Raw genomic sequence first — 14,248 nt, 5'->3', positions numbered from 1 at the left:
TCTCCAGCACATGCCATTTAAAAGAAGGAATCACACAAGCTATGCAGTTTCTTATAAAGAAACATAACCATTATAATAAATATTCTTGGTACATTTGTGGAGACTTAAAGGTGATCACAACTCCTGGGTTGCAAGAGAGTTATATAAAGCTCCCTGAAGCTTTATTTTCTGCATTCCAAATATCCAAACAGTGATGTCATCTTTCTTGGAGACATACAGGGTGTTCGGGATAAATTTGACAGTTTCGTAAGGAAAAAGAAAATCTTCTTTGTATCTATTAAATTTAATGAATTGACAAAAAAACATTACAGGCAGAGTTAATTACAATACTATCAACAAGATTTACTCAAAATAACCACCATTAGCATCGATCACAGCTTCAATTCTGCTTCGGAACCTCGAACAAGCTGATACTACAGTCTCCCTGGGAAGGGCCGCAAAAACTGTTTTAATTTTATCCATTAACTGGGCTTTTGTATTACTGGAAGTGCGATTGGTGTCTTTTTCAACTGCGCCCCATACAAAATAATCCATGGGGTTAAGGTCTGGGGAGTTTGGAGGCCAAACATTTGGACTGGTGAAGTCGTAGAAATTTTCAGACAACCATTTTTTACTTTTCCCAGAGGTGTGGCAAGGGGCCGAATCCTGCTGCCATACATACGGCCTACCATTGGCTACCCTTGTTATCCAGGGCTTGACTACAGTTAGCAACTCCACGAACAAAGCCCGAATTCCAATGCCAGGGTTCTTCAACACCTGTTCCTGCAGATTTGCAAGGAATTCTGCTGTACGAACGCAATCAGATCGTCTGCTAGGGATCTTTCTTCTTGCTACATCCTCGTAGTCACCATTGCAAGTCTCTAGTTCATGCCTGATTGTTTTTACTGTATTCAGGGAGCATTGGGCAGCAGTCGTAATATCCTTATTTTGATGGCGGGCACGAATCATCATGATACAAGTTATTCTCTTCCATGATTCAGGTGGGTTCCAGCTATCCATCCTTTCTGACATCTTGTATATGAATGAAGAAGGGTCCAAACTTTTAAATGAAGAGAAGTGTGTGTTAATACATGTAACTTACGGAAAAATATAATTAATTATAAATATGTCAAATTTATCCCGAACACCCTGTATATCCACAACTCAAATGGGCTTTTCTTCTTCAATTCCAGTGATCTAGCATGAAGAAATGCTAAGATATTTACTATTATCAATGATCAAACATAAATTGTCCATCCATCTGCCAGAACACTAAATAAAGTTCAGCCTCTTAACAGCTTAACAATAAGAATATGTCAGCTCTCACTCCAACTATAATTTCATCCAAGTTCCTTTTCTACAGAAAAGTCTTCACTCATATAGTCTAAGATCTTTTGAAACTACAACTGGGCCAACAAACATGAGTTAATCAAGTCCACTGTAGCTTTATGCTCAGCCCTACACTGCAGCTCACAACAGCAACAGAAAACCAACAACAAGTCAAAAAGTGACAGTTTTTTTTTTTTTTTTTTTTTTTTCCAGTCATATGTTGCCTCAGATGGAGTCAAGCCCTTCTAGTCCCATGCCAGGGCCATTAGATGCAACTTCCGCCTTTCCATGCTAACAACGCTCTCTCTCTCTCTCTCTCGCATTAAGATTATACTATCAAAAGATAACAGCTCATTCTATGCTTCCTATGCCTTCTGTCAAAAGACAACAGAAAAATTCTGAACAGCTGAATACCAAGCCTTGTGGGCTATATGGTATTCCCCCCCCCCTTCTCCACTGTGCTCAAAATTTGTGATCCATAATTAAAGCCCATCTTCACTTTACAATATTTCATATTTACGTGGCTACCTTTACAACATGAAGCAAGCTTATAGGCTTACTTCATGTTGTAAGGCTAATCCAAATAAGGGAAATAGTTAGCTATCATACTACTGTCCCATTATTCTCTTTATTCTGAGTATTCTCATTACTTCTAAATGTCAAAATAATGGAATAGGACATCAACATCTAACTTACCCATCTGAAGTCTGCATTACTTAATGACTACCAATATATTCTATCACATTCAATCTACAATGGATTCCCGGGCTAAAATTACCCACATTTGAACAGAAACTATAGAAAGGTATGTGGAAAATCATGTGACCACTTTTGGCATTTCCAGAATGGAAATAGGTGTGGCACACCTGTTTACTTATCAGAGCTCTATACTGTCACCTAACTCTCCCATAGTAGAATTAGTACCTTGGGCAGATAAAGATTAGATAATCTGAAAATAATCTTACTCAAGATTTAAAACAAATAAACAATATTGAGCACACACACACAAACAAAATATTCTGTCCTTTTAAATGTGTGCAAAGAAAGCTCACTACTAGCAAAATTAAGTTAGTTTAATCAAAAATTATTTTGATTTTGATAATAATAATAAAAAATTATATCAAAAAATTAAAGTGTTTAATTAATGAACAAACAATATATCATTATGCAGTATTAGAGACAAAAAAAAAAACTTTGATCTGTTTTGTTTTTGCAATAATTTAACCACTATTGTTATTATGTGAAATACTGTATGAAGAACAAATGTGATAAGGTATGAGTACTGTTATTATTGACACCAGACTACCATGGAGTGAAAGGTTCACTGCAGGAGGTACACACTGTTACACACTAAGTTCATCAAACCATGCTTTAAACTCATTCAATGTATCTGCATTCACCATAATGTCAGGCAAAACATTCCAATGACCAACCACTCTCCATGCAAAGAACCTACTCCTCATATCCTCCTTTATACAGCTTGCAGAGATGTCCCCTTGTTCTACACACTTCCTCCATTCTATGAAAAATTTCTTCCACATTAACCCAATAACAACTCTTAGCAAGAAGATTTTATCAGATTAATCCAGAAAGGATTATAAAAAGAGTAGAAGAGATGAAAAAACCAGGGCCATCCCTGAAAGTTATGTAAGAGTGTGGTGAAGAGGGGTGCGAGGAGTAGTTTTTTTACATAGAGAATTGTCACTAAATGGAATGAATTAACAGAATGTGTTGTTAATGCAAAGAGTGCTAAGGATTTTAAGATTCGCCATAATAAATATGTTGTCAGTTGAGTCTGCCAACTCCATGGAAGGTGCAATAATAATAATAATTTAAATGCCTCAATCATATCCTCTCTCTTCCTTCTATTCACAAAGCTTTGTAAACTGCATTCCCTCAATCTGCATTCATATCCCACATCATCCCAAAGACCAGTTACCACCTTAGTCAGTATTTTCTGGACCCTCTCCAATATGTCCTCATACTACTAAAACCAGGAGACCAAATCTGTGCACAATAATCGATATGAGGCTTGATCAAGGTCTTATACAATGGAACCATAACCTCTTTATTTCTGCATATTAAGGTCCTCCAACCCAGCCATGCTTAGTGAAAACTTGACATGACAATCCCAAGCCCTGATAAATGGGGAGGGTTGAGCCAGGACCAGCAACCCAGTCTCAGAAAAAAATTTTTGCTATGCAAGCTGAAGCATTTCAAAATGTGATAGCGGATGAAGAAAATGGAACATGAGGCACCTCTGTGAAAGCCCTTCTAGGGAAGCAGAGGTGTGGAAGAAAGTGACAGACACCTTACCAAAAGACAAGCTTAGACTGGGATGTTGGAATGTTAGAACCATGTTCGAAACTGGGAAGACATACCAAGTCTCGAGAGTTCTAGTAAAATACAGACTAGAAATAATGGGATTAAGTGAAATGAGATGGAAAAATCAAATTAAACTCTGGTCACTATTTAATCTACTCTGGGAACCAAAATATGAATGACCACACAAAGGGAGTTGCACTAATGATGACAAAGAAAGCTCATGGTGCACAAACGGAGTGGAACCCAATATCTGAAAGAATACTAAATGCTAGATTTAAAGCCGGCAAGAAGAAGAAGAACATCACAATAACTGCTATATATGCACCAACAAATGATGTGATCCAGGAAGAAAAGGATAATTTTTATAACATGCTACAGAGAAGTATAGAAACAACAAATAAAAAAGATATGCAACTTATAATTGGAGACTTTAATACTAAGGTTGGAAATGATAATACTAATAAAGAAACTGTTATGGGAAAGTATGCAGAAGGAGAAATAAATGAAAATAGAGAGTTATTTATAGACTTTTGTATGTTCAATCAGCTTGTAATAGGAGGGAGTCTCTTCCAACATACAAAAATACACAAGTGGACATGGATAGCACCAGATAGAAAGACAAAGAACCAAATAGACCATGTATTTATATCAAGGAATTGGAGGAAATCACTCTCCTGGATGTCAGAGTTAAAAGAGGGGCCAAGGCATATTCAGATCACTTTCTCCTAACAGCTACCATGAAAGTAAAAATATTTTAAAATAAACAAACAGTGCACAATAGGAAGAGGTTTAGAACTGAAAAACTCAAAAACAAAGAGATTAGAAATAAATTTATAACAACTCTACGGGATAAATGGGATAAACTTGAAAAAAGAGAAGGAGATAATATAGACGGAAAATGGACTAGGATTAAAGACATACTAATAAGCACATCAGAAAAGATATTGGGATTTCGAACTAATACAGACAAGGAATGGCTATCAGAAAACACCAAATTAAAAATAGAGGAGAGAGATAGAATAAAAGAGAAACTGTTACAGATTGGCAAAAATGTTGAACAAGAACAAACAGATATATAGAGCAATTAACAAAGAAATAAAAAGAAGTGCAAGAAATGATAAAAGAAAATACATAGAGAATCTAGCACAAGAGGCAGAGGATGCTGCATATATAAATGATACTAGAAAGTTGTATGATATTACAAGGAAATTAAGTGGAAAAAAAAAACAAATGGATAGTTCCTATATACAATAAAGAAGGAAAAGTATTATTAAATGAAAAAGAACAGATAAATAGATGGGTGGAATTCTTCTCAGAGAAATTTCAAAAAATGCCTGATGGTGACTAGAGCCTAGAATTAAATGAACAAAATGCATCATTAGATATAAATTTGAATGAAATAACAAAAATAGAAATTACAAAAGCAATAGCTCAGATCAAAACAGGTAAAGCACCGAGAGCAGACAACATACCAGGCGATATACTAAAAGCAAATCCAAAACTTATAGTGGCCTAAGGAATGGAATACTGAATTACTGGTTAAATTATCCAAAAAAGGGAACCTATCTGAATGCAAAAATTGGAGAGGTATAACATTGCTGAGTGTTATAAGATCAGAACAGGCAGGATTTAGAGCCAATAGATCATGCACCGACCACATTGCTATTTTACGAATTATCATAGAACGATCATTGGAATGGCAGGCAAGCTTATATTTAAATTTTATTGATTTTAAACAAGCTCTCGCCAGTATAAACAGATCTTCCCTATGGAAATTACTTAGAAATTATGGACTCCCAGAAAAAATAATAAGAATAATTAAAAAAATGTATGAAGATTTTGAAATTAAAGTAATACATGGAAATACTCTCAGTACCATTTAAAACAAAGACAGGAGTAAGGCAAGGTTGTATACTCTCCCCTACTATGTTTTTAATTGTCATAGACTGGGTGATGAGAAAAGTATCTCATGGAAATACAGGATTACAATGGTTACTTCAAAACCAACTCCATGATCTAGATTTTGCAGATGATATCTGCTTACTTTCACAGAAGCACCAACATATAGAACAAAAAACAACAACACTTGTAGAAACAGCCAAAAAAGTTGCTTTTAGGATAAATAAAAATAAAACAATGTTGATGAAAATAAATGCAAAGCAAAATAAACAAATAACAATAGAAGAAATACCGCTTAAAGAAGTAGAACAATTTATATACCTTGGTTCAATAGTATCAATAAAAGGAGGAACTATTGAAGATATAAACAGAAGGAAACAGCTAGCTTATTCAACTTTCAACCACCTTAGAAATATTTGGAAAAACAAGAATTTGTCTATAAAAACTAAAATGAGAATATTTAACTCGAATGTAAAGGCAATACTAATGTATGGATCAGAAATGTGGATGTTAAACAAAAAGATAGTTAACAATGTCCAGGTCTTCCTAAACAAGTGTTTAAGAATTATACTGGGAATATATTGGCCAAAACAAATATCAAATGAAGAACTATGGCAGAGAACAAATCAGAAACCCATGTTGCAACAGATACGTGAAAGGAAATGGAGATGGTTGGGACATGTGTTGAGGAAAGAAGATAAAATAATAGTAAAACAGGCTCTAGATTGGAACCCACAGGGTAAAAGAAGATGAGGAAGGCCAAGAGAAACATGGAAAAGAACAATATTTCTTTCAATATTGTTCTTTTCCAAATATTAATAAAAACCTAAACCAAATAAAAGCAGAAGCAAAAAACAGAGTCAGGTGGAAAATGGTGGTGGAAGACCTATGCTCCCAGGTGGAGTGAAGAGGATTCAGTAAGTAGTAGTAAGGTCCTCCACATCATTGCCATAATCTAATGACTTCAGAACTTGTGCAGTGTGACCTAATGACTTCAGAACTTGTGCAGTGTGACCTATGAACTTCAGGTCCTTGTCTACCATCACTCCAAGGTCTCTTCAACTTTCTCCAAAATTTCTCCAACAAGTGTATACTTTGAATCCCATTGTTGCCTACCAAATTTCAGAACATTACACATGGCAACAATGAATTGACAATTCCATACTGTTACCTACTCATACAATCTATTCAAAGTCGTCCTGTAAGACAACATCTCCTCAATTCCTCATCACTCTAACCAATCCCAACATCATTAATATGCAAATTAAATAACTGTTTGTAATGCTACCTGTGAAACACGTGACTAGTATTTGTATACTATAATGATTTGTCAGTCCTATGTTTCTAGGAATTTTTTTCTTTATTTTCTTTCGAGAATCCACGATATGAAGCCTTATACTTACTGTTGAAAAATAGAGATAAGTCACCATTTTAGAAAAAAAATTAATTGTTAAATGTTTAAATCCTTGTATCATAAGTGGCTTCATTCAGTCGCATTAAATATATTATGTATGCTACCACTAACACATATCATGTAAGTCATGCAAACTGAAACAGGATATAGCATCAAATGGAACAACACCAAAGTGCTCCAACAGTCCAAATTCTAGTTAAAAAGAAAATTTAAAGAAGCCTCCTTCCACATACAATATACAATTTAAAGTTCCCAGTGGTTTGTTGAGGCATTGTTAATTCTTCCAAATAACTAAGAATGATGGCCTTAAAGTATTCAGATTTGGTCTATCATAGCTCATAACAATGAACATCAAGTTTAATAATAAGTAGTTAGGTCAAGTAAGGTAAATAAGTAATATGTGCTAAAGAAATAACAGCTCTGTTGACCTGGCTTTTCAATAAAAGTCTGGCTGAAGGAAAGGTACCCAGGGAATGGGAAGGTAAGATAGTGCTGCTGCATAAGGGCGGTAGCAGACTAGAAGTGTCTAATTATAGGCCTGTTTGTATGTCATCAGTAGTTGTTAAGATCTTTGAGAAATTAGTGAGGGACTATATACAGCGTTGGGTAGATGAAGGTAATGTTGTCTGTGAGAATCAACATGGATTTGTTAAGGGGCACTCTTGCTTTAGTAATATGATTGTCTTTTATAATAAAGTGACAAGAGCAGTTGATGAGGAAAGGCATACACTGCCATTTTCTTGGATTTTGCAAAGGCGTTTGACAGGGTGCCACATGATAAGCTGATATTTAAGTTGCAGCACATGGGTTTAAATATCGGGTTAGTCAAATGGATTCAGGATTGGCTGACTGATAGGTATCAGAGAGTTGTGTATGATGGGGCAATATCAAGGAAGCAGAAGGTTACAAGTGAGGCTCCACAGGGCTCAGTACTGGGACCTATACTGTTTAACCTTTATATCAATGCCATTGTCAGTGGATTGCAAGGGGGATAGTCAGTTGTTTGCAGATGATGTGAAGCTGGGAAGGGTTATCAGTAATACTGCAGATGAGGCAGCCCTGAAAGAGGATTTGAATAAACTAGTAGGATGGGCAAATGAATGGGGATTTCGGTTTAATGCAGCAAAATGTAAGGTCTTGAGGTTTGGGAAACATCGATGGGACACTGCATACTCGATTGGAGGAGCTGTACTGGAGGAGGTAGGGAAGAACAAGAGATCTGGGGGTGATGATTGATAGAAAACTGAAATTCAGGGAGCATATTGCAAAGGTGGTGAAGGTAACACAGAGGATTGCTGCAATAATGAGAAGGACGCTGACCTGCTGAGATAAAAGAGTTATCATTTCATTGTATAAGGCCCTGACCAGACCACACTTAGACTATTGTTCTCAGATTTGGTCCCAAGGATTTGAAGAGGATAAATTGACTGTGGAAAGGGTATAGGTGGATAACAAAGATGGTTTCAGGACTTTACGATATGAGTAATGAGGATCGACTGAGGGAATGTGGACTGCAGAGTTTGGTAGATAGAAGAAGGAGAGGTGATATGATTGAGACTTTTAAACTGTTGAGAGGCAGTTACAGGGTAGACATTGGAGAGTTCTTTCGCTTGCTGGAACGGCAGGAAGGAGCAATGACAAGGGGCCATCCCTGGAAGTTATGAAAGGAGGCTGTGCGCAAGAGGGTGAGGAGTGGTTTCTTTGCATGGAGGATGGTTGAACCTTGGAATGCATTGCCTGAGGGAGTGGTTGGAGTGGGGATGGTTGATGGGTTCAAGTAGTGGTATGATAGACTTTGTATTTCCTAAAAACGACCTCCCACGATGAGTCTTTTGACTCCATGGAGGGCTGGATAATAATAATAATAAGTACGAGGGTGGTCTGAAAAGTTCTCAGCCTCGACCATATATAGCAACACTATTGGCAAGATTTTTTTTTTCTTAGTTGGTACATCTGTCATAAGCATCCATGTGAAATTGCATTTCAAAGGATACAAATGTGTTTGTATCCTTTGAAATGGATAAAATTGAGTATTGTGCAGCTATAAAATTCTTTGTAAAATAATTTTTAACACCAACAGATTCGAAGTTCATAAATTCATAAGTTTATGGGCACTCTTCTCCTTCATTTTTGACAATTAAGAAATGGGCTGCCGAGTTTAAACATGGCCATACCAGCCTCGAAGGTGATTCATGTGAAGGACGTTCGAGAAGTGTAACAACACCAGAAATCATTGATCAACTGCATGATATGGTATTGGATGACTGGCAAGTCAAAGTAAGTGAAATTGCTGAGACTATAGGCATTTCAAAAGAATGCGTATGATATATTTTGCTTAAAGAACTGCAAATGAAGCTTTGTGCAAGATGGGTGCCGAGCTTGCTCACAGCAGATCAAAAACATACTCACATGAAAATCTCTGAACAGTGCTTGGAGCATTTTAACAAAAATAAAACTGGTTTTGTGTGTGAATTTATTACTATGGATGAGACCAGTACACACCAGAATCCAAATAGCAGTCAAAACAGTGGACAGAAGCCAGTTGTTCAGCATCAAAGAAGACAAAGTCAGTTCCATCAGCAGGAACGGTAATGGAATTGGTGTTTTAGGATGCTAAAGACATTTTGTTCATAAATTATCTTTAAAAGTATAAAGCAATAACTGGGGAATATTATTCCGATCTTTTAACCAGACTAGACGAAAAAATTCGAGAGAAAAACTCAGTTTGCAGAAGATAAAAACATCTTTCATCAGGACAATGTACCTGCCCACAAAGGTGTTTTGGCAATGGGAAAATTAAGGGATCTGCATTATGAATTGTTGGAACATCCACCTATTCCCTATATTTGGCTCTCTCCTGTCTCTTCCCAAAACTAAAACTCTTTCTTGCTGGTCAGTGTTTTTTTTTTTTTTTTTCTTTCTTTCTTCAAATCAAGAGGTGATTGCAGCTATAGAGGGATATTTTTTGCAGATCTTACTGAGAACCACTACAGGGATGAGATAATGGCGCTGGAGCATCGCTGGAATAAATGTCTTAAGGGAGATTATGTTGAAAAATAAAAATAATTTTGAAATTATAAATCCGTTTTTTTCATTGTTAGGCTGAGAACTTTTCAGACCACCCTCATAATAGCCAAGTTTTTCGACTGTACCCATCTTTATAATCTGAACTACCAATATTATCAACCCAGACCTGCAGTCTATATATAGAGAATGTATAGTCTGTATGTAATTATCACAGGACTCTTAACAGACAAAGAAATAACTCCTGTTTTAAAGAATTAACGACCTGAAAGAACTCAGATCCTACAAGTTACAGGAACCAATTCTAATATTACTTAGGGACTCCAGTCATCCCAATTAATACGTTTTAATGCAGACTCCAGAACTAAGTGAAATCTATTTCTATTGATCTTCAAAATGGAACACCCCTAAAAGAGCAGGAAAATGTATGCATCTCTGTAACATGCAACCTACAAAAGAATACCAAATTTACTTGAAAGTAATTTTGACTTATGTGCTAAACAATGTGCATATGAAAAGAGGCGACAGTAATTCAGAAGGAAATGATAGTCAGATGTAATTTGAGGTGTCCAAACATTCTACTGCAGTGAAACATCATGTACGGTTAACCTGCTGAATAAATGCAGTTTCTACAGTCCATCCCCATGACAGAGCTCATGTTCCTTGACTTGGCTTGTTACTTCATCTTGTCGCTCATCTAGATAATCTTCCCTCAACTACTACTTTACTGCATAAGAAATTCTCACATAGATTTACTTATGTGTTACATTCCTTTCCCTCCTTTTTATTCGTGGCCTATTTATTAAGCTGGGTATCTTTCAAGTCCCCTCGCTCTCTCTCCCTCTCTCTTATCAATTATCATCAATCACTATTCCTTAATAGTAATAGTGAATGAAATACAGTTACATCTTGTGTTGAATTCCTATAACCGGGGAATTTACCATTAAGGTTTATTCACCCACATTTTAGGTCTCAATTAGTGATTTCCCTAATTGTTATTGGAAAAAGAGATGATGGGGAGAGTAGATGTTTCATAAACTCTTGAAGGAAAAATCAGTGCATAGATATGCCTCAAAAAAAAAATGAAAATGGAATTAAGATGATCAGAAAATATGATAGCAAATACTTTATCAGTGCTTGTAGCTGAGTGTGAAAAAAGTCAACAATGAAAATTACAATGAAAAGTCAGCACTCCTAAGTTGCATTACAAACAAAAAATTATATATACCAACAAATGCAATTAACGGAGATTTTGTTAATGCATTAGATATCAGATAAGTATTATTATCATTATTATTGTTCCGGGAAACTCCAAGGAGTCGACAGACTCATCGAGGGAGGCCCTAACATCATGTCAAGAACAACTATTCAACATTCACACAGTATCTATCATACCTTGCCTTGAACTCATTCACGGTCGTAGCACCCACAACAGACTCTGGAAGCTTATTCCACTCATTTACCACTCTCCAAGTAAAGAACCTAGCTCTAACACCCTTGTCAACCACGCTCTTGCCCAGCTTCCATGCATGGCCCCTAGTCCTCCCACCACCAGTCATATTTTCAAAAACATCTTCTGGATCAATCCTATAAAAACCCTTCAGTAATTTGAATGTCTCAATCATATCACCCCTCCTTCGCCTATCGTCCAATTTCTGCAACCCCCAAATCTTCAACCTATTCTCATAAGGTTCATTCCACAGACCTGCTATCATCTTGGTCACTCGTCTCTGGACCCTCTCCACTTCCTCCCCATCACGAAGAAACCCTGGTGCCCATAGCTGGGCACAGAAGTCCAGATGGGGTCTTATCAAGGCTCGATACAGAGGAACAACAACTTGTTCGTCTCTGCATGTTAAAGTATTTTTCAGAAGCCAAGTGATTTGGTGAGCTGTTTTAGTTACTTTTGCAATGTGCCCCCTAAACTTCAACTCCCTATCCACCAACACTCCCAAATCCCTGGCCTCATCAATCTCCTGGAGTATGATTCCACCAATGCGATATACTGCTGCTATTCTTTTCACCCCAAAGTGCATAACCTTACACTTTGCCACATTAAATTCACATCCATTTTTCCTAGCCCAGTCCTCCAAACTATCCAAATCATCCTGTAAAATTTTGACATCTTGTGCACTCACAATTGCTCTACCCAACTTTGCATCATCAGCAAACAAGTGAACACTTCCTCTCAGATCCTTTCCAATATCATTGATGAACAAATTGAAAAGCAGTGGTCCAAGAACAGAGCCCTGTGGCACTCCACTAGTCACAAGACGTCTTTTAGACTCCACTCCTGAATAAACCACTCTTTGATATCTCTCCTTCAACCACCCTCTTATCCATCTCACCAACCCTATATCTATACCCATCTGCTCCAGTTTACTGATTAGGGTTCCATGTGGTATCCTATCAAAGGCCTTGGCAAGGTCCAGTAGTATCACTGTAAACCCATTACCCCTATCCAGTTCAGCCGTCACTGTGTTATAAAACGTGAGCAAGTTACTGAGGCATGATCTACCCTTCACAAAACCATGTTGTCCCCCATACAATATCCCATTTTCATCTATCCAATCCTGTATTCTTTTCTTGATTAATTTCTCTAAGACAAAAGTTACTTCCCCAGGTGAGGCAAGTATAACATACTCTTCAATCAAAAACTGAAGTTCAAATATTACAGAAAACAATTACAATCACATTATAATCACAATGGACTATAATTACATTATAGTCCATCATGATGAACTACAGGAAACCTTGCTTAACGCAATTAATTATTCCATCAATTAATGTGGCTAAGCAAAATCACGTTAAGCGAATACAATAAACAATAGGAATAATTATAATTCATCCATCAGCATAAATTTGGAAAAAGATTACAGTATAAGCTATATTAAAGGATAAAGTCAAAAAAGTTAATAAAAATCAATTGCTTAAATTTTTATTTAATGTCTAAACATTTGATTGAGCTACTTTTTTATAAAAAAAATTAAGTAAAGATGTTTGAATTGTGCTTGACTTTTTCATCTTGTCATGCAGTTTGCGATAGCTGGTGATCGCTTTATCAAGATTTCGGCAGACTTTGAAGCTTCGTTCCATATCACGATCAGCATCAAACAAAATTTCCTTAGCATACTCAATCTGATTAAAAACTAGCTGAAGATCTTTTGCAGTTAGCTTCTTAGGAGTGTAAACAACATTCTCTTGTTGTTTGCACTCCTTATTTTCTTCTTCATATGCACACTGCTCTTCTAGTTGAAGGAGATCATTCTCACTTAACTGTTCTGAATGGGAATCGAGCACGTTTCTCACATCTTCATTATCCAGTTCACTAAATCCAAGTTCTTTTTACAGTTGTGCTAATTTCTTCAATAATGTTAGATCTTGGATTTTGCACATGATAAAAACATAGGCTTGAGTTTAACGTTACCTTCTGCACTGCCTCCTAATAAAAGCGTATGATGATCTTTCAAGATTGTAAGACGATCTCAAAGATGAGATACTTCAGTTTTAGCTAGGTAAGTTTTTGTTGGCATATGCTTACAAAGGAGATCAAAGGAGAGCTCTTGCCTGAATATTCCCTGTACTAAAAGGTATTATTTTTTGGTTATAATCCTCAATCCAGAGTGATAGAAGACGCTCCACCTCGATCGTTAAATGGCTTCTATTTCGGGTGATCTGCTTTCTTAAAGAAGCAGTAGCAACTTTTCCTTGTTCTTTGTATTCTTTGCTCTTATTTAATATAGTCCAAACTGTAGACGCACTGTATCCCAGGTCTTGCACAATCATTGTATTACTAACACTACTTTCATGTCTCTTAATGACTTCCAGCTTTTCTGCTCACTGCAGATTGGCAACAAAAAATTTTGCGTAATGTAAACTTTTGAATAATGTAAAAAAATTGTGTTAACTAATTAATCACTCATTTAAAGTGGGAAATAGTATCATTTCACTCAATAGCGCATATCGAATTCGCATTAAGCAAGGTTTTCCTGTATTGTATATTTTCTAAAAAAATATATATCTTTTTAACAACCTGTAAAATACAAATTAAATATTGCTTACTTGGAATTGTCCCTTTTAAGATATGTATTGAAATTTTTATCTGTCCTGGAATGACAGTTAGATGTTTTAACTTCTCAGGTCTATAAACAGAATGAGCATCAAATAAAAAATCACATCAGAAAAAAATATAATAAATATGTGAAGCTATATTAAAAATTTTAAGATAAGAGTTAACTGCATTAAGCAGAAAACATATCTACTCCCTTTCCAAAACAT

The 14,248-nt window shown here is 36.2% G+C and overlaps 1 protein-coding gene across 1 annotated transcript in view; it reads right to left on the bottom strand.

Moving 5' to 3' along the window:
• Ziz (dedicator of cytokinesis protein Ziz) overlaps nucleotides 1–14,248 on the bottom strand; it is an 826,359-nt gene that overhangs the window by 509,911 nt on the left and 302,200 nt on the right. Inside the window, exon 15 of the mRNA XM_090414187.1 lies at nucleotides 14,033–14,112. Coding sequence (XP_090270313.1) covers nucleotides 14,033–14,112 — 80 coding nt within the window. The remainder of the gene's footprint in view (nucleotides 1–14,032; nucleotides 14,113–14,248) is intronic.

Source organism: Typopeltis vanoorti, chromosome 24 (genome assembly GCF_054136105.1).
Source record: "Typopeltis vanoorti isolate ZY-2024b chromosome 24, IOZ_Tvanoo_1.0, whole genome shotgun sequence".
Classification (NCBI taxonomy): Eukaryota; Metazoa; Arthropoda; class Arachnida; order Uropygi; family Thelyphonidae; genus Typopeltis; species Typopeltis vanoorti.
The sequence above is the reverse complement of the archived record's forward strand: the minus strand, read 5'-3'. Positions and strand labels throughout refer to the sequence as shown.